This window comes from Cavia porcellus, unplaced genomic scaffold (genome assembly GCF_034190915.1).
Source record: "Cavia porcellus strain 051 isolate PalLab524CR breed Dunkin Hartley unplaced genomic scaffold, mCavPor4.1 scaffold_23, whole genome shotgun sequence".
In the NCBI taxonomy this organism is placed as follows: domain Eukaryota; kingdom Metazoa; phylum Chordata; class Mammalia; order Rodentia; family Caviidae; genus Cavia; species Cavia porcellus.
The window spans coordinates 37378629-37401112 of record NW_026947506.1 but is presented as its reverse complement, the minus strand read 5'-3'; the positions used below and the strand labels follow the sequence as shown (position 1 = coordinate 37401112).

At 40.0% G+C, this 22484-nt stretch overlaps 1 protein-coding gene across 3 annotated transcripts in view; it reads left to right on the top strand.

Moving 5' to 3' along the window:
* Smurf1 (SMAD specific E3 ubiquitin protein ligase 1) overlaps window positions 1–22484 on the top strand; it is a 114766-nt gene that overhangs the window by 77796 nt on the left and 14486 nt on the right. For 2 of the 3 annotated variants that reach the window (XM_013152712.3, XM_013152711.3), the window contains exons 2-11: window positions 6045–6083; window positions 7593–7701; window positions 12412–12545; window positions 12790–12855; window positions 14734–14809; window positions 16522–16763; window positions 17448–17532; window positions 18783–18929; window positions 20060–20258; window positions 21936–22039. In XM_013152712.3, the coding sequence (XP_013008166.1) occupies window positions 6045–6083; window positions 7593–7701; window positions 12412–12545; window positions 12790–12855; window positions 14734–14809; window positions 16522–16763; window positions 17448–17532; window positions 18783–18929; window positions 20060–20258; window positions 21936–22039 (1201 nt within the window). Of the gene's footprint in view, window positions 1–6044; window positions 6084–7592; window positions 7702–12411; window positions 12546–12789; window positions 12856–14733; window positions 14810–16521; window positions 16764–17447; window positions 17533–17862; window positions 17941–18782; window positions 18930–20059; window positions 20259–21935; window positions 22040–22484 lie in introns of all 3 variants that reach the window. The other variant, XM_003469885.5, reaches the window with a different exon arrangement.

Below are 22484 nucleotides of genomic sequence, written 5' to 3'. Positions count from 1 at the left end.
TCTGCAGGCAGCCCTTGAAGTCAGCCTTTCCACATGGGGGAGATGATCTCCCCAAAACATTGCCACCTCACTGAATGGCAGAGCTTGTGGTAGGATTTGAGCTCTGTCTTATTTCTGGTTTCAAATAGTTTCCTGAGTTTGTTGTTTATTTGTTATTACTGCATTTATAGAAAATGAAGGTATAATATTCATTTTTAAGCAGCCTTTAGAAGCACATTTTAGGATTGTCTGTCTGGCAGAAGTTCACCCCACCTCCAGAGTCAGAAGGGAGAGCTGGGAAAGCCTGTCGCTTTCTGGCTAAAATGCCTTCTTAACACAAGCAGTTTTCTCTGCAAAGAAGAAATCATTTCATCATTGATAATGTCTGGATAGGTGGAAATGTGTGTGTTGTGGGTGTACAAACACTGAGGAGGACTGGAAAACATTTCAGTAAACAGATAAGAGAATAGAATTCAGTTCTGCTGCACAGGCATGAGTTGTTTGACATTTTGGGTGTATAGATATAACTGCAATAGAAATTTTTTTTCTCTTAATAGATGTGAGGGTTTCTTAAATTGGTGTAGAACTAACAGATTAGAGGTTCTGGCACAGCAGCCTTGAACATGGAATGGCAGTGAAACTCACTGACCAGAAAACTGTATTCTCTGTCTTTAGCAGGGATTCTGTCCCCCCCCACTTTTGATAGCTTAAAGACCCACCCAACCTGGAAAACTTAAAAAATAAGTTTTAGAACTAAAAGTTAGAAGTAGACAACCAACACATGTATTGGCATATTTTCTTATGAATAAAAAGTTTTACTTAGATGTTTTAAACTACTGAAATGATAGTTTAATTTCTTCTGTCTTTTTCTCCTTTTAAATTTTGAGACACGGTCCTACTAAATTGTTCAGACTGAATCAAACTTGCAGTCCTCTTGTCTCGGCCTCCCCGGGTGCTAGGATTATAGGCACGTGCCACCATGCCTGACTCAATTTTCTGTTTTTTATTACTGTCGCTTTCTGGCTTACTTGCATTGCTTCTCATTGCTCGCAAGGTGCCTGCTGTATGCCTACTGAGTACTAGCACTTCAGCCAATGTCTGGGACTTAACTGTGGGAACAGAGCTGCCTGTATAGAAAGTCAGCAATGAGTGCTGAAACTATGTAGCCTGCAAATAAATAGGATTGAAAGGAGGGAACAGCTCAGCAACAGTCAGAGCAGTGATTCTCAGACCTGTCAAAAACATTTATGCCAAATTATTGCCAGATTTTTATTTGTCCAGTTACTGTCAAAACTATTACCATGTTTTGTTATATTATTAAGTAAAAGGGTGTTTTAACATGAAAATTGAAAGCCATAACCTGAGAAAAAAGAGCCATTTAAAATTAGTTTCATTTTACAAATTTCCACGCAGTTGTTCTTTCTTTTTCACTTTGACCCTCCCAGATGTTCTGAGTGCTCATTGAGCTTCCTTGGGAGGGAGCTGGCTGGCTAGGAAGAAGCTTGGTAGCCATAGGAAGAGTCTTCTAAGGAGTAGCGGACAAGCGGGAACAGGCCTGAGGGTAGGCAGTAGTGGAGGGAGCTCAGGCAGACCTGGGGGAACAGTGGAAAATAAATGGTATTAAAGGATAGGATGTTTAAAATCCAGGGGTGATATACAGAATTAGAATTTATTGAGCATAAGAACACAAAAGTGGAATTTTAGAAGAAAACTAGGCGTGGTGGCACATGCCTGAAGGCATAGCTCTGTGGGCAGCTGAAGAAGGATCAAAGGTTTGATCCCAGGTCTGACATAAATGATTTAGCAAGACCCTGCCCCAAATTAAAAATTAAGGGCGGTGGACTGGGGATATAGCTCAGTGCAAAGACCCTGTGGTGAGTCCCTAGTAAGGGGGTGGGAAGGCAAGGAAACAGATCTAGTTGAGAGTATTGGTGTGCCTTGTGGTTCTAGCTACTCAGAAGGCTGAGCAGGCGGATCATTTGAGTCTATTAGCTCAAGGCCGCCTTGGGCAGTATAGTGAGACCCCATTCAAAAAGAAAAACACAAAACTGGACTCTTGGTGGACTGAGGAAACCTCATGTAAGGAGGATCGTAGTGAGTAGTGGGACTAAGGACAGGAGAGTGGGCATGGCAACAGGATAGGGCTAGTCTCAGAGATGGTCAGAAGAAAAAAATGATAGAACTTGGAACCTAAATCTGTGAGGAACAGAGAGGGATAAAAGTTACCGTAGAGCTGGATGTGGTGGTGCATGCCCATTATTCCAGCACTTTGGGAGGCTGAAGCAGGAGAATCATTAAGTTTGAGCTCAGCTGCGCTGGGGATTTAGCTCAGCGGCATAAGCACCTGCCTTGCAAGCCTGTGATCGTGAGTTCAATCCCTGGTACCGGTAAAAATACAAAAAAAAAAAAAAAAAAAAAGATAAACCAAGTTTGAGCTCAGCTATAGCACAATTAAGCAATTTAGTGAAACCTTGTCTCAAAGTAAATATAAAAAAGAGCTGGAGATAGGTTAGTAGGAAAGCTCTGGGATCAATCTTCAGTACTTTAAAACTCAGCAGATAGCAGAACTGTGGTTGTGACACAAATTGAGCGTTTCTCACACTAGAATAAAAGATTAATTTTCTGTTGCTGTAGTCATTTTTGGGAGTATGTGAAACCACAGAATGTGCTCATATGACCTTGGGTCTTTTGAGAGTAGAGCACTTCCCTTCCGTGATTCCAGATGCTTAGGGAACATAGTGTCATTGGCTCATACCATACCCCCAGTGTGAGGAAAGCCCTGGTGTGGGATTGGGAGTGTGCTGGATGCAAGGCCTGGGACTTGGCCAGGGTGAGGCACACCTCAGAGTTGAGTTTGTGGGAAGCAAGGAGTGGTCTGTGCTGGAAAATAAGCTTAGTTTCCTGTAAAAGTTTCTTTTACTTACTGTTATATCTCTAGAACCTCATACAATTGGTGCATAAACTTTTTAAGAGCGTACAGTAGAGAAACAGTGAGATTTGATGCTGTAAGAGGTTAGTTACGTTATGCCATTAAACTACCTAGAGTAGACAAAGAATTATAGCACAAGATCATAACATTATGTTCTTTGGAAAAATCCGGTGCCTTTAACCAAATTAGAATCACAACTACCCCAATTGACCTCTGTAGAAAATTGAGCAAAATTTTCTGTTTGCTAACATTTCTAAGACCTTCTCCATTTTATGATTTCAATCTTTCCACATTTGGGAATGATTTTGAGGGTGAAGTGTGACCCCAAGACTCTGTGGTGCTGTTGATGGGCCTGCTGGTATACTAATGATTCCTGGGAGAGGATCAGGTCTTAGATGGGAAGATCTCAAACTCAGTTTTGAATACGTACGCGTTTGATATGACCACTATTCAGGCATTCAAAGCTTTGGGAAGGAATCTGAATGAAACAAAGCGTACTAGGTCATGTGAGGGGTGTTCCAAAAGATGATTAATTAAAAATAAGGAATTTCCCTATATGTAAATAAGTTAGAAAATACAACAAAAGTTCACAACAATAACAAACACATATTGAAAGAGTAAACACAAACAGAAATGTCTAAGTCTTTTAAAAAATACTTTTACAGCATCACTTATGGACATTAATGAAGAACTTAAGACATGGATAAACATACTACATTTAAGAACGGGAATACTCAATATTGGAGAGAGAGATTTAAAAATTTCCCTCGAATTTATTTATGAAATCTTTTCTTTTCGTGGTAGTGAAATGCCATCCAGAGCCTCACACATGCTAGGCAAACACTCTAGCAAGCATCTACTTGGAGGCTGAGGCTAGAGAATCGTAAATTCCTGTACAGCAACATAGACAATGTCTGAAATATAATTGAAAAAATGTGCTAGAATGTAGCTCAGTGGTAGAGCATTTGCCTAGCATGCTTGAGGTCCAGGTTTCATTTCTCAATATTGCAAACAAAACCAATTCAAAATGTATCATAGACCTAAACTTATGCTTAAGAGCCAATGAAAGGTATAGCTGATGAACATTTGAACTGTTTCTACTTTTTACGTATTACCAATAATGGTGTAGTTCTGTACTATTAAACTCAAGAGAAAATGTTCTGCAAAGGTGCCTTAGATATGACACCAATAGCCAAAGAAAGTAGGTAAGTTGGACTTAATCAAAAGTAAAACTTTGGTGCTTTAAAGGACACCATTAAGAAAGTAAATAGAAAACTCATAGAAGAAACTAATGTACTTGGTAAAAGCTTTTAGACTACTCTATAGTATAAAGAATTCTCACAACTCAGTAGCAAAAGGACAACTCAGTTTGAAGTTGAAAAAAAGATTGAGAAAAATAACAAAACAAAACAAAACAAAACTTCTTCCAAGAAGATATACTGGTAACTAATAAGCTCATGAAAAGAGGCTCAAAAAAAAAAAGAAAAGAGGCTCAAAGTATTAAGTCATTGAAAGAAGTGCAAATCAAAACCACGGAGATAGAAAATCACAGAGACTGTAACAAGAACGAGGAGCAACTGCTGCCCTCATTTCCAGTTAATAGGAATCATTCCAGATGAGGCTGAACTGTGGAAAAACAGTCTGGAAAATCCTTAAAATATGAATATACAGTTATCTTACGGAGTACCCCCTCCCCAAGCAATTTTACTCACAGGTTTATAATGAGAAATAAAACCTATGTTTCCAAAGCACTTGTACAGGATTATTTAATAGCCAAGAAATAAAAACAACCCAATATCCATCTGCTGATGAATGGGAAAAGAGAATATGGTATAGCCGCACAAGGGGCATTCTGTTGTGAAAAGGAATGGCACACTGATTCATGTGACAAAGTGGTGGGTGAGAGCAGTATGCTGAGAGAAAGAAACCAGTCAGAAAAGACCACATAGCACGCGATCCTGTTCATATGCAATGTTCAGAATAGGCAGACCCTTAGCAACACAAAGTAGCTGATAGGTTGCCCAGTACTGGAGAGCTGGAGGTTAACTGAGGAGCTCGTGGGTGAGGTACTTCTTTTGGGAATGGTGGTAGGTGTTTTAAAATTGGTTGTGGTAATAATTGTTCAACCCCACAAGTAAACTAGAAATCATTGAATTATTCACTTTAAATGGGTGAATTATATGGTATATAAATTATATTTAAAAGCTGTTATGTAAAAACAAAGTGGAAAATTTGTAGAATAATGTATCAGCACATTTTTGTAAAATAATATTTATAACATTATATTCTTATGTTAGGTAAATTTGTGAAGTATAAAAGAGAAAAGTACATTGTATATCTTCTATTGAGATAGTAAACTAATTGTGTAACAGTTCTGGTGACAAGTTTGATTAACTCATGGATTATTTGGTGGAACTAGGGATTAAAACCAGGGCCTTTTCCTCACTACCTTTTTAAATTTTTCGAGATAAGGTCTAAGTTGCCCATTCTGGACTCAGTCTTGCAATTTCCTGGCCTCAGCCTCCTAGAATACTGAGATTAGAGTGTACACTACCATGCCCAGCTTGTGCTAGATTCTTAATAGACATTTTGTTATTTTTCTTACACAGTACCCTGATAATGGCTCCATATTTTTTTACTGTTTTCTCCCTTTTTAGTATTATCTCCTAGTATACCAGAATTTACCCATACAAAATTGTGTTATTGCCCAGGTGTAGCTCAGGGTGGAGCTCCACTTAGCATGTACAAGACCCCAGCACTTTGTTTTTATTATCAGAAAAGAAAAAAAAAAAGCTTTTGGGGGGCTTGCTATTAGTTGCTATAAAGCTAAATAGCTCAAATCTTCATTTAAATTTGGTTTTATATGATCCTGTATAGTGTAAGAGCACATTGATAAATCTCTATGTTTAAGATTTTAAGTTTAAAAGAGTTTAGAATTGTTGTAATTGACTCCCAGTTTTGCAGAGAAAACATTTTTTATGTAGTTGCCAGTTTTTATTCAGTGTGATACTAAATTTGAAAGACAAATCATTGGCAAAGACAATTTTTGGAATTTTCTTTTCCATTGCAAATACAAGCTAGCTATGCTGAAATCTTGTCCATAAGTACTAACTCTAATATTTTTGTTTGTTTTTAGTATTATGTGCCAAGAATCTTGCAAAGAAAGACTTCTTCAGTAAGTAAACAACCATTTTTGGTCTGTTAAGATTATTTGTGTATTTTTGAAATGTTAAGCTTCTAAAGAACACTGGTGTGTTTTCTTGAAAATCTTGGAATAGAAATTCATGGTTGGAGAAATTTTATTTCCCAGCATTGCAGCTTCCTAGTTAAAAGGCACAGAATTTTAAAATCCTATCCAAGTTTGTCTTTCATTCTCCTCTTCAGCTGCATTCTGATTTTCTTAGTCTCTGGTATAGAGTACAGCTTTCTGCTGCTGAAGTATTTCCAACTTAAATGCAAATGAAACATTTTTCAATAAATCAACTGGTTTGAAAAAAGTTGTTAATCGAATTTTATAAATTAGACCACATCTTAAAAGCTCTCTAATTAAAGGTATTATAAACCTGAATGGACAATCCTTTTCTGAAGAAAAAAAATTGCTTCTTAACATAAGCACTTCACCTGCTATAAAGATGTCTGCAGTGTTGAATTCTTCACACTTTCTGATCCTCCCAAGATCACTGCTCAACTCTTAAGTCGTATTATTATCACCTTAATGATGAAGAAACTTAGGCCCAAAGGCTCTATCCAAATGGAGGGGTGGCTAACATCCAGCTCTGTCTGTAAAACTGTCACATCTTCCCCGCTGCCTGGATCTATAAATCTGTCTGATTCATACTTGCATGTAAGGACTTAAATTAAGACTTGTTGAATACTATACTTGCTTCTGTAGGTGAGACAGTTAAAAGAGGCCAGCAAACAAGATTTCTGGGAACTCCTTTCTTTAGGTCTGTCTGAGTGAACTCAGGGCCTTTGCACTGAGCTATGTTCCTAACCCTTTTTATTTGTTATTTATTTTGAGACAAGGTCTCATTAAGTTATCCAGGCTGGGCTCGAACTTACGATTCTCTTGTCTTGGGCTCCCAGAGTAGATTACAGACATGTGCCACCATTCCTGGCAGACTGCTAGGAACTGTTACTTTTTCAAAAGTATAAATACCACTAATTACAAGCACCTTTTTTTTTCCATTTAATTATCCTCACTTAGTAGTAATAGTCACAGATAGAAATTTGGACACAAGCCTTTTATTATAAGCCTATTTTTATAAAGTTTTCTATCTTCTAAAACTTTGAGACTAAAGGCATAGTGGGAATCTCTTTTAGAAAGCTAAATAGTGGCGAGGGATGATGCCACACACCTGTAATAGGTCCTAGCTGAAGCACGTTCAAGTCCAGCCTGAACAATTTAGTGTCTTAGTGAGACCTTGTCTCAAAGAAGAACAGGATATAGCTCAGCATGAAGGCTCTGGATTCAGTTTTCAGTACAAAAGGGAAAAAATGTTGACCAATGATAATTTGCTTTTCCAAATGAAATTAACTTTAAAGCACAGAATAAAATATCCCAGGGACTCTTCCTCACCATGCTAGATGACCTTGCAGTTTCCTCCATCCTGGAAGCTGTGTCTTTGTCTCCTTGACTTCCCTGTCAGCTCATCTGGGTGTGGCTGTGCTCTCTCTCTTCTAGGACTTCCTGACCCTTTTGCTAAGATTGTTGTGGACGGCTCTGGGCAGTGCCACTCAACAGACACTGTGAAAAACACGTTGGACCCAAAATGGAATCAGCACTATGATCTGTGAGTTGATGTCCTGTGAACCATATAGGGAGACTGGGAGAGTAGATACAGATGTCTGGCTTTCAAAAGAAGCATTTAAGAAACGAAAGAATTGCTAGCTTTTCATTGAAAACAGAAGTAGATAGCTAAATACGAAACTGCCTCCTTGTACAGGTTATGTGTTGGAAGTTCTTACATTTGACATTTTCATACCTTTTTATGGTTTCATGTATAACTGTGATCTCAGATTTTTCAATCCTTTGGACATTTTAGTAGAGTAAAAGGCTATGAGGCATGGTGCATGTCCCCAATGTACTTCATTTTTTAGTAAAACCTTAAGTCCAGTTGTAATTTTTACCTGAAAAGTGTATTATGGTGATCACATATTTCTGTTGATTTTTAGAAATTTGGTTTTTAGTACACAGATTTTTTTTTCTGCAGGAGAAACTACAGTTTTGTATGATTGAACATACATAAGCCCACAAATTACACAACAGTTTCATATATTCATTCAGATTACAATGCACTTTAAAGATCACTATTTTATGTAACCTCCTTTTTTCATGTCCCTGGTAAGAAATTTCCATCAGAGTAATACCAAATGAATATTGTTTTTTTTTTTTGTTATTAAAATAAACTATACTAGGTACAAGCATAGTGGGATATTTAGTAGTAGCTATATTCTACAGTTTAGTTTTAGTTCCATTGAGGGTCTAGAAATGGCTGTGAAAGTAGTGGCCATTTCATGTCCTGAAAGTCCCTTACCATGGTTCACTTACAGAGAGAGTGAATGCACTTTTATGTGCTTTGGATGGCTCTGTGGAGTCCCTTATTGTAAGCTAGTATTCTTAATTGTTAAATCTTTTTTTTTTAATTTTAAAGAGGGTAAAATTAAACACAACAAAACAGAACATAAGAAAGCAATTTATGTAAGAGACATAAATTTTAAAGCAAGACAATCGGAGATCTTCACCATCTATCATATTGTCTCTTGTTTTCTCCAAATAGTTGGCCATATCTTCACATACAGTGAATTCATACAAAACAACACAGTATAAAACTGATCTGAACAGGATGATGAAAACATTTTAGGTCTTCAAGATCAGACATTTGGGAAGTCAACAATGGCTGCCGTAGTGTCTCATTCTCTTCAGAATAGTTGTCCATACCTTCACGTATGTTGAAATTAAAACAGACTAAAATCACTCTGAACAAAGAATAATAGTATTGCTGGATTTCACATCATGACACTATGGAATCAGCACTGGGTATTACAGTGTCTCTTTTTCTTCAAAGTAGTTGTTCATTTCATCATGCGTTATATAATCAGTTCTCATAAACTATAAGTTCTATGCATGCATGAGTCTCTACATGTATATCTGTCCTTTCTGTATTAAAGGGAAAAATAAAACAAAACATGAAATGAAACAGTCATATAAAACGCAATACAAGGTGATCTTCAATGGTTACTATCATGTTTCTTGTTTATCTTCAGTAGAATTGTCTGTATCATCAGGCATAGTATAATTGAATATAGCAGTACATAATAATATTAATAAAAATAAAACATTGGAGACATTATAAGACTTCAAAAGCAGGTAATAATCAAACCAGAGTGGGTATCCTAGAGAATCTTGTCATCTTCAGTGTAGTAACCTATACTCTCAGACTTGATACTATCAATCATAACAGATTCGAATAAAATCAGTCAATACAGAACAGCAATCTAACAAACCAGATTTAAATAAGATCAGTCATAATAAGATAGTGTAAATTATACAGGGCTTCAGATTAAGTTAACAGGAAATTAAGGATGATTACCGTACTATATCCTGTTATTTTCAGGATAGCTGTCTGTGCCCTCAAATCTAGTACAAGTTGACAAACTGGAACAGAATATAACCCATCTAAACAGCAGTAAGAGTAATGTGGACTTTAAATGCCGATACACTATTAACAATATCCTCTGCCTTCCTTTTTTAGATAATTCTTCCCCTTTCACTCCCACAGGGTGCACTGCATATTTTGGGTCCCACAAACTCCCTCAGTTTTTAGATTGAGGGGGCAACCTGAACCTTCTAACTCCTGGATTTGATCTCAAGTTGTATTCTTTACCCACAAAAGCCTCAAAGTTTTCCTTTGTTATAGCTGGCTGAATAGTTCTTTACTGCACAAAAGTATTATGTCTTTCCAATCTATCTGCAGGTGCTGGTTGAGTTGCCCCTATTTCTTTCTGGTTCCCTGTCACTTAGAGTATTGTTTTCTCATACTTGATTTTTGGTCCATAAACCCTCTTTCGGGTTAATTATATTTCCTATACAGAGCATCTTGGTGGACCCTACTTCCTGATCTACTCTGCCTGTGTTTCTTTTTAATGTATCAAGGCCATCAATGTTAGAGATTATAGCCAACTGTTTCTGCCTCATCTCTGGTATGCTATTTTTCTGCCATTGGTTGTCTACTTTTCTCCTTCATTCCACTATCTGCCCCATTCATTGAGGCCTCTCTGCCACTGTTCCTAAAATCCTGGTATTTTTAATCTCTCTCTCTCTAGAATGTCCTTCAGTATTTTTTGTAAGGTTGGATTGGTGGTCATGAATTCCCCCAGTTCCTCTTTGTCATGGAAGGCTCTTGTTTCTCCCTTAATTTTGAGAGACAGTTTTTCAGGGTACATCAATCTGGGTTGGAGGTTATTTTCTTTCAGGGCCTGGAATACTTTGCTCCAGCTTCTTGATTTGATGGTTTGTGTTGAGAAGTCTGCCGTGATTTTGGTGGGTTTTCCTTTATAGGTGATCTGTTTCTTTTCTCTGACAGCTTTTAATATTCTGTTGTTGTGATGAATTTCTGGGATCTTGATTATTATATGTCTGGGTGTAGATCTGTTTTGGTTGCAGCTGACTGGAGTTCTGTATGCCTCATTTATCTGTATATCATTTCTTTTTCCTATGCTTGGGAGGTTTTCCTTAATTATTTCTGTGAATAGCCTTTGTATTTCATTTGTATTTACCCTTGCTTCTTCACTCACATTTTTTATTCTTAAATTATAGATCCTGTTGTCATCTTCTAGCCTTTGTATTGTTACTATCTGCTTCTTGTTATTTTTAAGAGATCTTTCCTTTCATGATCAGGCATTGCAAACCTATCTTCAAGTTTTGTTAATCTATCTCTAGTTTCTGTCAGGCAATTTTTCCAGCTTTCAATGAAGTTTTTAATTTCCTGGTAATCTCTTTGAATCTGTTTCATGTATTCTAGGTTTTCTTTATATTCTTCATTGAATGTTTCTCTCATTTTTTTGTGTTCCTCCATTTTTCCATCTGTGTCTTCTTGAGAGGTGCTTAGCATTTCTTTTATTAATCATCTTATATCATGCTTTACTTGAATTAATATTTCAGTTTTGGGGGCTGGGGATTTAGCTCAGTGGCATAAGCACCTGCCTTGCAAGCAGGCAGTCGTGAGTTCGATCCTTGGTACCAATAAAAACGAAAAAGACAAAAAAAGAAAATGAAAAAAAAATATATTTGTTTTGAGCTCATCTATGGTGTCATGAAGATATCTCCTTATGTCCACTGATGCTGTGTCTGATATTGCATGTTTACTGCCCTCAATCTCTTCTGTATTTACCTCTCCTGGATCAATATTCACAGAGTTGGGGGCTAGGGACTTTTTCTTATTTCTTTCTCTTGTCATGTTTTTGCTTTCTTCCATTCAGGTTTATAGTGGAGGTCCCATCCCCTTTCCTTGTTGGTTATGGTTCTTCTGAAGCGTGTTGGCTAGGGATTTCTGCCCTCTCCAGGTTGCTGTTGGTCATTGAAGTGCAGGCAGTTGCGCTCCGGAGCCCAGTCTACCAGCAGGGGCCTTCACCTTGTTAGTGTGTGCCACACGTACGGAATCCATTCAGGACAACTTATTGGGTTCTGGCCAGGGATGTAACCCAAGCCAAGAAGATCCTACCAATCTGCTCTGGGTAGGGAGCAACTAATTGAAATCATTGCCATTCCTTGTTCATGCCTATTCTGCCTGATTCCAACACGTTGTCCTGTTGGTCGCCCCTTTCCCATGGGAGGGTCTTATTCCAAGCGCTCACCATGGGTTAGTGCAGGTCTTCACACCAGCTCTGTTCTCCATTGGGCTCACCGACCCCCAACTTCAGCACTCACCAGGGCTCCGGCTGCGAGTGCACTGTGACTGTGAGTTTGGGCAGCTCCAGTGGAGAGTGCCATGGCCTCAAATCTCAGCCGCTCTGATGGTAGCCCTGCGACTGCACATTTGACCAGCTCTTTTCCCTTTAGTTCCTTCCTAGGTCAAGAGGATCCACCTTCCTCTGTCTGGTCCTCTCCAGGAGGTCCTCTCCAGCATCTGACTTGTTTCTCTCAGGGAGGCTCTGTGTTTTGCTGTTTATTGATCTGCCATCTTTAGCCCTGCCGTTAAACCTTATTGATGGGGCTGTACACATATATCACCATCCTATGGCAGTGTTAGAATACAATAAACCTTGGTCACAGATCTTTTATTATCATGTGACTATTTCCATTTCTCCTTGTTTAGCTTACTGTATTCTAATACTGCCAGAGGATAGTAATTAGGTATGTGTTTATTGAATATCCTTTCTATGTGGAATACTGAGCCAACATTATTTTGTAAGGATTCCTAAGTCAGTGTGATAAATGAGACTATAATGAGATTATCATAATTTAGAAACACAGTTACCCAAGAGTTTGCTGTTTCTTTCAGATATGTTGGGAAAACTGATTCTATAACCATCAGCGTGTGGAACCATAAGAAAATTCACAAGAAGCAGGGAGCTGGCTTCCTGGGCTGCGTGCGGCTGCTCTCCAATGCCATCAGCCGGCTAAAAGACACTGGCTGTAAGAACCAAATGCTCCTCTGCTTCTTCTTTTTTTTTTTTTTGGTAGTCGGGATCAAACTCATGACCTTGCACCTACCAGGCAAGCATTTGAACCACTGAGCTAAGTCCTTGACCCTCTCCTCTGCTTCTTAATGCCGCCAAAAAAAGTTTAGAATGCACCTTTTTTTTTTTTTTTTTTTGATGTTGAATACAGAATTCCTGCCTTCTTTCCTTGGATTAAGTTTTGAATTGTTTGTTTGCAGACCAGCGTTTGGATCTATGCAAACTAAATCCCTCAGATACTGATGCAGTTCGTGGCCAAGTAGTAGGTAAGGACTTTCTGATCTGTATAAAGGATGCTTTTACAGAATTTATGAGAACTTATATAGGCAGCAACAGTATGGCATACTTCAAAGGACAGGCTGCATTACTAAATGGTTTCTTGTGTGTAGTTTTTTGCTTGTTTGTTTTTGGTTCTGAGGATCAAACATGACCTTCTGCTTGCTAGGCAGGCACTTATGCCACTGAGCTAAATCCCTGGCCTTGTGGATAGTTTTTTTTATTTTATCTAGTTCTCTTCATCCTAACATTTAAAGTTGAGTTAATACGACACTGGTGCAGAAAGACTTAGGGGTATGATTTCAAATGTCTTTTTAATCATCACATTAATGGACAGTTAATTTGTTACTGTATTACGCAAGGGTAGATAATGATGATGGCCACATATGCAAAAGTTTGGATGTACTTTCTTTGAGAGGTCGTCTTGTATATGTAAAAAATAAAGATGATTTCTGATGAATTCCATATAATGTAATTTATTGTCTTAGTTACTTTTCTCATTCCTGAAACAAAATATCCAGTACTCACAAGTTAAGGGAAAAAAGATTTATTTAGCTCAGAGTTTGTAGAGGTTTCAGTTCATACTTGACTAGCTCTAAGGCAAGATGGTTTGACAAAAGAGCATTAGAGAGAAGAAACAGTTTGTGGCAGGCAGAAGGTAGCAACACAGACAAAGGACAAGACTAAAAGTAATTAACTGCAAGACTCTTTCTGTTTATCCACCATTAACCCTAGCATTGCACTATGAATCAGTCACATTCTTTGGATCCAGGTATCTGTGAAAAGCCTCACCTGTGACTGCATAGAGTCAGAGGATTAGATTATGAAGAGTGAAAAGTTAAAAGTACTGCTGTTACATAGTGTTGTCTGAGGCTTTGGAACTGATTTTACCTGTTAAGTTACTCATCCTATTATCCACCCCATTCTTTATCAGTATTTTAGGGTAACACAAATGTTGACAGTATACATTGCAAGGCATCAGAGGAAATGGTGTCACAAGAGCACAGAGAAGTCATTTCCTGACTCAGATTGCTTAGGTAATGTAGGTAATCTTGCTCCAAGACAGGTGAACAGTGCTCAATATGTCTTGAAGATGACATAACCAAAAAGTTCTCACTGCCTTTCTCTTTGTGAGCTTTCTTTTACTTTTGGAGGAATGTGCTAGGGAAGAAAAAATGAAAACAATTTTATAAATATTTTCGTTGTTCATCGTTATGCTAGAGCATTAATATTTAGATTGGCCTAGACTTTGTCAATATTGAAAGTGCCCCATTGTCATTATTAAACGTAAGTCACAAACTTCTTATAAGATAATTTAAAAGACCTGAACATTAGCTAGGTGTGGTCATGCTTTCTTATTCTACCAGAAGCTGAGGCAGGAGGATCTCAAGTTTGAGTCCTTCCCAGGTAACTTAGGGAGACCTTGTCTCAAAACAAGTAACAATACAAAAGATCCCCTCAACCCTACTGTCCTGACGGTTGCATTGTGTTACTTTCTGAGGAGTATAAGAAACAGCCCCCTTTCTGTGCCACATTTTTTTTTTTTTTTTTTGTCTTTTTCATTTTTATCAGTACCGGGGATTGAACTCACGACCGCCTGCTTGCAAGGCAGGTGCTTATGCCGCTGAGCTAAATCCCCAGCCCCCTCTGTGCCACATTTTTAAGGTGTTATAAGTGATATGTGGTATATACAGCTACTAAAGTGAACGTTTCATATTGAAGGATGGGCAAGTGTGTGTGTGTGTGTGTGTGTGTGCGTGTGCCTTTTTATGATACTATACATAAATTAAACAATTTCAATGGATCACTTTACTACAATGTATAAAATACCTCTGGATTTTAACACAAGCTTTTCTTTTCCATTTTAGTTAGTTTACAGACACGAGACAGAATAGGTCCTGGAGGGTCAGTGGTGGACTGCAGAGGACTGTTAGAAAATGAAGGGTATGTATGCCAGGACTTTGCAAGCACAGTGCTCAACTATTTTGAGCTATAGGTAACCTTCCTACCTACATCTCTCTGATGGGCACTTGAGATGCAGTTCGAGATTTTGGGATAAAATGTGCTCCAATGTTTCTAAAGTAAGCTGTGCATAAAAGACTCAAGACCCAACTGAGGAAGACTCCAATAGGCCTCACAAGACAGTTTGAGGATCACAGAATTACAACTGCAGTGAGTTGAAATGTATCAAATATATTTAAAATCCATGAGTTCAAACTAAGGGAATAAAAAACCCTAAAACACTAAAAAGAAAACAAAACATTCAGGCCAGGTGTTGGCACATGCTGGGGCAGGAGGATCACTGCTGAGTTCGAGGCCAGTCTGCACTACATAATGAAACCTTGTTTAAAAAAGATCAAAAAAAAAAAAAAAAAAAAAAAAACCCAACACTTCCTCCACATGATGAATTTAATCATTATGTACTACGAATATGTACTAGTAAAAATTTGAAAAAAAATTCAAGACCTCACTGGTCTCTGTTGAAATTTTGCAGCCTCCCATCAATTAAGCAACCTGGGCAGTGATCATAATTGCTCACACCCAAGCCTAGTGGGGCATACCTGTAAATTCCAGCACTGTGAGGCAGGGGAAGCACAAGTTCCAGCTCAACCTGGGCAACTTAGTGGGCCACTGGGCTTAAATATCTTGGCAGTTAGGGAGGAGGAAGAGTGTGTCACCTTGCCCCAACAGAATGTGATAAGCAACATCCTGTACAGGATATTATAAGGGCAGACAACCCTATGTTTTCAAATAATACAAGAAATAAAAAGGAAGGAAAGAAAAACTCTATAAACTAACAATGAAATAGGCCTGAGAGACAGGGCTACTGAATCTACTAAATGCAACGTGTAGACTTTGGATCCTGGTTTATGAGATAATTGGAGAAATTTAAACTCCGACAATTGATGATTTTTTTTTTTCAAAATTCATATACTTTTAGTTCTGACAGTGGGAAACAGTCCTTATTTTTTAGACATATATGCTGCAGTGTCGAGGGACGAAGTGATGCCGTGTTGGGATTGTTTTCAGAACAGCCCAGTGGAGGGCTGGAGAGCAGCCAGCAAGGGAGAGTCATTGTTCTGGTCTCTTAAATTTGTGAGTGTATTTGGAAATTCCCAAATACATTCCCAGATGCATTATATATCCCTAAATACATAAGAAGCTTTAAAAGAATGTTTGCTGATACAGGAAAACCACTAGTAAAGTAAATTGTCTTCAAACTTGTTCAGATGGTAAAGATTTATGTTTTAAAAGTACTCAGTGTAGTGTGATGTGTTACTTAATTAGGGCTTCTAGAGAGTAGAATAACAAGCAAATGGATTTGAATTTAAATTAAGAGAAATGAAATTGCATCTCATGTACTCCATGTAGTATACAGGCCTTGCCTTTCTAACCTGGAGTGATGCTGTTTCGGTGGCCCTGTCCCTGATGCACTGGAATGGCACTAAAAACGTGACTCCCTCTGGCCACCTGTTCCTCTTGAAAGAGTTTCTCATTATTATAAGATGAACTTTTTAGAACCAAGCACCTGAACACTTTTGGTCATTACACTAGAATGGACACAGGTGGCAGCTGCACAGGGGTGGGCAGGTGTGCGAAGTTTCAAGTGTGTCCCACGGCTCCCATACCTGCTGTCTTCACCCCTGCTCCTGCAGATCCGTGTATGAAGACCTGGGGCCTGGGAGGCCGCTTAGCTGCTTCATGGAGGAGCCTGCCCCTTACACGGACAGCACTGGCGCTGCTGCAGGTGGGGGCAACTGCAGGTTTGTGGAGTCCCCAAGTCAAGATCAGAGACTCCAGGCACAGCGACTTCGGAACTCTGAAGTCCGAGGTTCACTGCAGACGCCCCAGAACCGACCACATGGCCACCAGTCACCAGAGCTGCCTGAAGGCTACGGTGAGCAGCACGGTTCCTGGGAGCTCTGGGTTGGTAAATGCTGTGTCGTCACTTGCACCTATCCTCACTACCAGTGTCCATGTGGCTGTGTAAATATGAGTGCCTGGAAGAGGTGCTGACAAACTTGGCTGGTTATGAATCATCAGGAATTACACCAACTTCTCAGTTTAGAAGTGGTGTAGAAAGTTGACTTTAGGCACTTTAACACCAGAGAGAACCCAGGTGAAGGGTTAGTAAGTAGGCAAGGGAACGTGTAGTGGCCTGTCACTTGAATGTGGGAACAGCAAGGGGTTAGGGCACAAAGAAGGGGCCACTCGATCACTACAGAGAGAAGAGCAGATAACCCTAAAATGAGAGCAGTAGGGGATGGATCAGTCAGGTGGATCTTAAAGTGCTATGCACTTGGGTATCTCTTCCCACTCAGAAAGGGCATGGGACAAAGGGACATCTGTCCAAATAGAGGCAAGGCTGTTCTTGAGGAAGCCAGGTAGAAGCTAATGGCAGCACTTTCCAGCTCTTCTCTCCAGGATGTTAGGGTGCTGAGGTGTAAATCCCAGCTCTTTAAGAGGGGCAGTGTTGGTGTTGATAGGAAGCTTAGAGTCTATGGAAGGATCGCTAGAGGACTGGATCAAATCCCCCATGACACTGAGCTTGTCTAACTGTATCCTTTAATTTCTTGTGCAGAACAGAGAACAACAGTACAGGGGCAAGTTTACTTTTTGCACACACAGACTGGAGTGAGCACATGGCATGATCCCCGGATACCCAGGTATGCTTGAAATACCCTCAAAGCTGGTCTCTAGCAGTTGGCGTGAAAAGCCAGCCTCTCCCAAATGTGTTGCTCCCAGATTAAACTGCAAGTACTGATGAAGGAAATGAAACAAAGTCTGGGATCTGCTTCAGATATGTTGGGGTGGGGGCAGGTGGGATGTATTTGAGATAGGATGACCATGAGCAAAGTTTGTTGTGGAGCAATTCACTGTGGTCTCTCTCTACTTTTTTTATGTGCTTAAAATTTTCCATAATAATAAGTTAAAAAGGAAATATAAAGACTCTGTTACCCTTTCTCTCTTCTACTTTACTGTCCCTCTTGCCTCAGTCCCTTGGGGACCATTCCGGGGGGAGATGAAGCTTTTCTATACGAATACCTTCTACAAGGCCATACATCTGAGCCCAGGTCAGAGAGACCCCCACCCCACCCTATACCAGAATTAAGTTTCTTTTTTACCTTTTTCTTTGCTTTCTTTTCTTTTTACTTTTTTAAGAATAGCATTACTACCTAATAAGATTTTTAGTAATGCTCATTTCCTTTTTATTCATAATTTGTTTCACTTGAGAATAAGCTTCCTGTATTTGATTTTTTTCCAAGTCTATATTGAATTTATGATTCAGTATCTATAATTAGAATGGAAATATTACCTGAAAATGAATGAGGTGTCTCTATAGTACCCACTGTAAGAAATGACAAGCTCTTGTAATAGCTGTGAAAGCATCCTGGTCAGTGATGCTGTATTGAAGTAATTAGTCAAGAATCCAGAAGTGAAAACGCTTAGCAGAAGCCAGCTTGATGAAGAAAAGGCCTCATCCTCCTGCAGCTGTTCAGGATGGCGAGTTTTCAAATGCATGTTACATGTTCCCCTTAGCCTTGAAAACTTGGGGCCTTCTGGGAACTTTTCATTAAAGAAACCATTCTCATCTTGAGAGTTTAATTTGACTTGTGCATTCAGATAGCTCCCCCAGCATTCCGATGCTCGCTGGAATCCTGCCCTCTTTCCTGTAAGAAAAGCTGTCTAGGTACAGGCCTTGTGCTTAGGGTGGCTACCAGCTCAGGAAGTTCCATTGTGATCTATGGGGTGTTGCTGCCATTTGCGGCACAGAGGCCTGGCCTCACTGGGGTTTGGTGTAAGTAGCACCCTGACTTTCCCTCTCAGCAGCGTGGGGACACAGATGTTTTGATAGAGTCCCCTGTGGCTCTGAGAACTCAGTTGAATAAACCTCCCTTACCTTCCATTTTGGTAGAGACCTTAACAGTGTGAACTGCGATGAACTTGGACCACTGCCACCAGGTTGGGAAGTCCGAAGTACAGTTTCTGGGAGAATATATTTTGTAGACCATAATAACCGAACAACCCAGTTTACAGACCCAAGGTTACATCATATCATGAAGTAAGTCTTTGAAAAAAATCTTTGTTGACCTCCTCCATTTAATTTTTTTCCTGAATGTTTTCTTGTACTAATATTTTTCCTACTTCATTTATTGATTTGTGTATTGGCTAGTAAGCATGTGCAAAACAAACTATGTATGTGGCAGACAAATACATGTTTAAACTCTTCAATTAATATGAACATTACTGAGGCTGGAAGTTGTTGCTGCCCTTTTCTGTACTTGCATTGTAAATTAAAGTCACCTGATGAAGTATGAAGCAGCTTCATTAATGAGGCTTCTGCACACAGCAGTGTACACACAGATGTGGCTTTTCCTGTGAGCATCGCTGGCCCTAAAGGGGCCTGCCGGTGCCCTCTGCCATCATCATTCCTTAGAGTAGCCCGGAACTCTTCACACCTATGACCCATGTTCTTGGTTTGTGTTCCCAGGTTGAAACATCCCACATGCAGCCGTTCTGAGTGGCAGCTGACATTAATGGCAAACTTGAGCAAGCCAAATGCCACTTTATCCTTGTACTGGTCCTAGTCCTTTTATTGTAGTGATGTTTTGCATTTAATGAGTGACTTAGGAGTCTCTTGGTGACCAGAACAAGAAATGGTCAGCACCAGATTTGACTCAAAGTGTTGGCTCTCTCTCTCTCTATATATATATATATATATTTTTTTTAATTGGTACCAGTGACCGAACTCACAACCGTGCACCTCCAAAGCAGGCACTTACGCCGCTAAGCTAAATCCCCAGCCCAAAGTGTTGGCTCTAATATATCACCTCCTTCCACTATGGAAGAAAAGATTTTCCATCAACTTCATTTTATTATAACCACCAATGCACATCTCATAGTATGCATTCAGTCTCATCGGTGCGTGATAGATGCTCAGTTATATAGCAACTTCCATTTTATTTGTAATAATAATATATGAGACAGGTAGCTGGATGGAATTGGAGCTCTCTTATAATACCCTAGACCTGTATCTAGGCTGATGGCTGCTGTCAATAACTGTTACCTGTCTAGGTGTGGTTATGGGGGCAGAGACTGAGCTTTTTTCTGAGCCACTGTCATAAGCAGCTCTCCCTGCAATTCTTTGGTCTGTGCTTGCAGAGTGACTTGGCTGTTTCTCCTTTTCACTAGTCACCAGTGCCAACTCAAGGAGCCCAGCCAACCGCTGCCCCTGCCCAGTGAAGGCTCTGTGGAAGATGAAGAGCTTCCTGCCCAGAGATATGAAAGAGATTTGGTTCAGAAACTGAAAGTCCTCAGACATGAACTGTCACTTCAGCAGCCCCAGGCCGGGCATTGCCGCATCGAGGTTTCCAGAGAAGAAATATTCGAGGTATAAACGTGTCAGCTCTAGTGTGACTGTGGGCTCCTTTGTTGTTAAGCACCCTGCCCTGGGGGGTGTGTCTTTCTCTGGTGATCCATGCCCATTGCAAGTGTTGATGGCTATTTCTAGTGTGGACTTGATGACTGAGAAATGCAGATTTATCAGGACCAAGGCCCAGGTAGAGACAAGGAACTGTATTTCTTCTTGTGCCAGGTTGAAAAACTAGACAGTGTCTGAGATGAAAACCTAAAGATTTGGACAGCAAATGGTACTGTCCCTGCCTTATGCAGATTGAATGTTCCTCAGACCAGTGTCTCCTTCCTTTGGGGAGACAAGGGAGACATCTGCATGGGATTCCATCAAAGGCATTTTCTTCTCAGGAAGCCAGTGACTACATAGGCTGTGGTCTCTGCTGGGAGCAGAGAGAGAAGATCCTGGTAGGTCTCAAACCCTAATGCAGCTACCCCACAGATTCTGGGTCTCTGCATAGACTAGGTCCTTTGCTAAAGAAAAATGATGGCCAGGTAACAGCTCAGAGGTCTTTGGGCCACCTCCCACCCTCTTATATGGAGACATTTACAGAAGGTGTAAATGAGGCTGAGTGTGGGAGTGTATATCTATAACCCCAATCCTCTTGGAAGTGACCAGGGAGATTGCAGGTTCAAGCCTAGCCTGGGCAAGTTAGTGACTTAGCAAGACCCTGTCTCAAAATTAAAACATAAAAAGGGTTGGGGATGTAGCTCAGTGCAGAGATCTTGGGTTCAATGTCTTCTACTTGGAGGGGAAAAAACCAATAGTAGCAAAGGTATGCCTCGGAAGAAAATAGCTGTGGCACCTGAGGATGGTTCTCGAGGGCAAGCCACCACACAGAATGCTGACTCCTTCTCCACCGAAGGGCACAGACAGAGTCAACTCTGACCATTTGGGCACAGTAACGCTGGAGAGACAGAGTATCTGCAGTGGCTGGTTTCACCCACAGAGCAGTCTTTAATAGTTGCAGAAATGGAAAAGACTTGAACTGTTGCTGCCAGATCAGATCCATAGTGTCCCCATTCTCTCCTGGGATGAGAATTTGAACTGCATTAACTGTGAAATATGAAAAGATTCTCCAGTGTCCCATCACTGAAAATAACTACAAACAACTAGTGCCACCTGGAATGCTGAGTCTGAGGGATGCCAGCCTGGCCAACCTGCTTCCTGTGCTCGGTCCAAGCTACTTGATGTCTTACTTAGACCATTTTTTGACTCAGTGGGAAATCAGTTGTGATTTTTTAGTTTACCTGTTATAACAGGCTCAGAATTCTTGAAACACTAAGACGCTAATGATTTCTTTACTTTGGTTAAAACATTGTTTTGGGGGCACATTAAAGTTAATTTATAAGAGAAAATCAACTAGTAATGAGGACATGTTTCCTTAAGTCCTTAGTGATCGTGCTAAATGCACATTTCCTTGCAGATTAGCATGGCCTGGATTGTACCTGTCTTGCTGTTATCTCTGAAGCAAAAGTTATAAGGGAAAAATGTAATGGAATGTATTAGATGCAGGGGTCAAGATGGAGTGGGAGCCAGATGAAATATGTATTTGAATGAATGCTTATTTTTAATCAGTCTATTATCAGTAGCCTTTAATTTTTTTGTAAATTTAAGAAACACCCTTGTCTGTGATGGTGTCATTTTGGTATGTAGGAGTCTTACCGTCAGATCATGAAGATGCGACCGAAAGACCTGAAGAAGCGGCTGATGGTGAAATTCCGAGGAGAGGAGGGTCTGGACTACGGCGGCGTCGCACGGTGAGGAGCCATGTGCTCTTTGTGCTGTGTGGATTTAGCATGGCGGTGGCAGTGTTAGCAGAGGGAGCTGTGTGCCCTTGCTTCCTGTGTGCTGCTCCCCGGGCAGTGTCACTTTGGGCAGTGAGAATGCTATATACTGGCTTTTGCTTTTGTCTTGCTGTGTAACCATGAACACAAGGGTGACTGTCACTGTGCCTTTTCTTTTCTTTCTTTCATTTTTTCCCCCCTTTTCTGAACTGGGGATTGAACCCAGGACCTTTGTACTGAGCTCTTTCCCCCACTCCTCTTTTTGAGACAGGATCTCTCCAAGTTACCCAGGCTGAGCTCAAACTTCCTGCCTCAGACTCCCAGAGAACTAGGATCATGGATTTGCCACCATGCCCAGCTGTGTTTCCTTGTGTAGCTAGAATTAAACTTTGAAACTCATTCCTTTATCTCATATGCC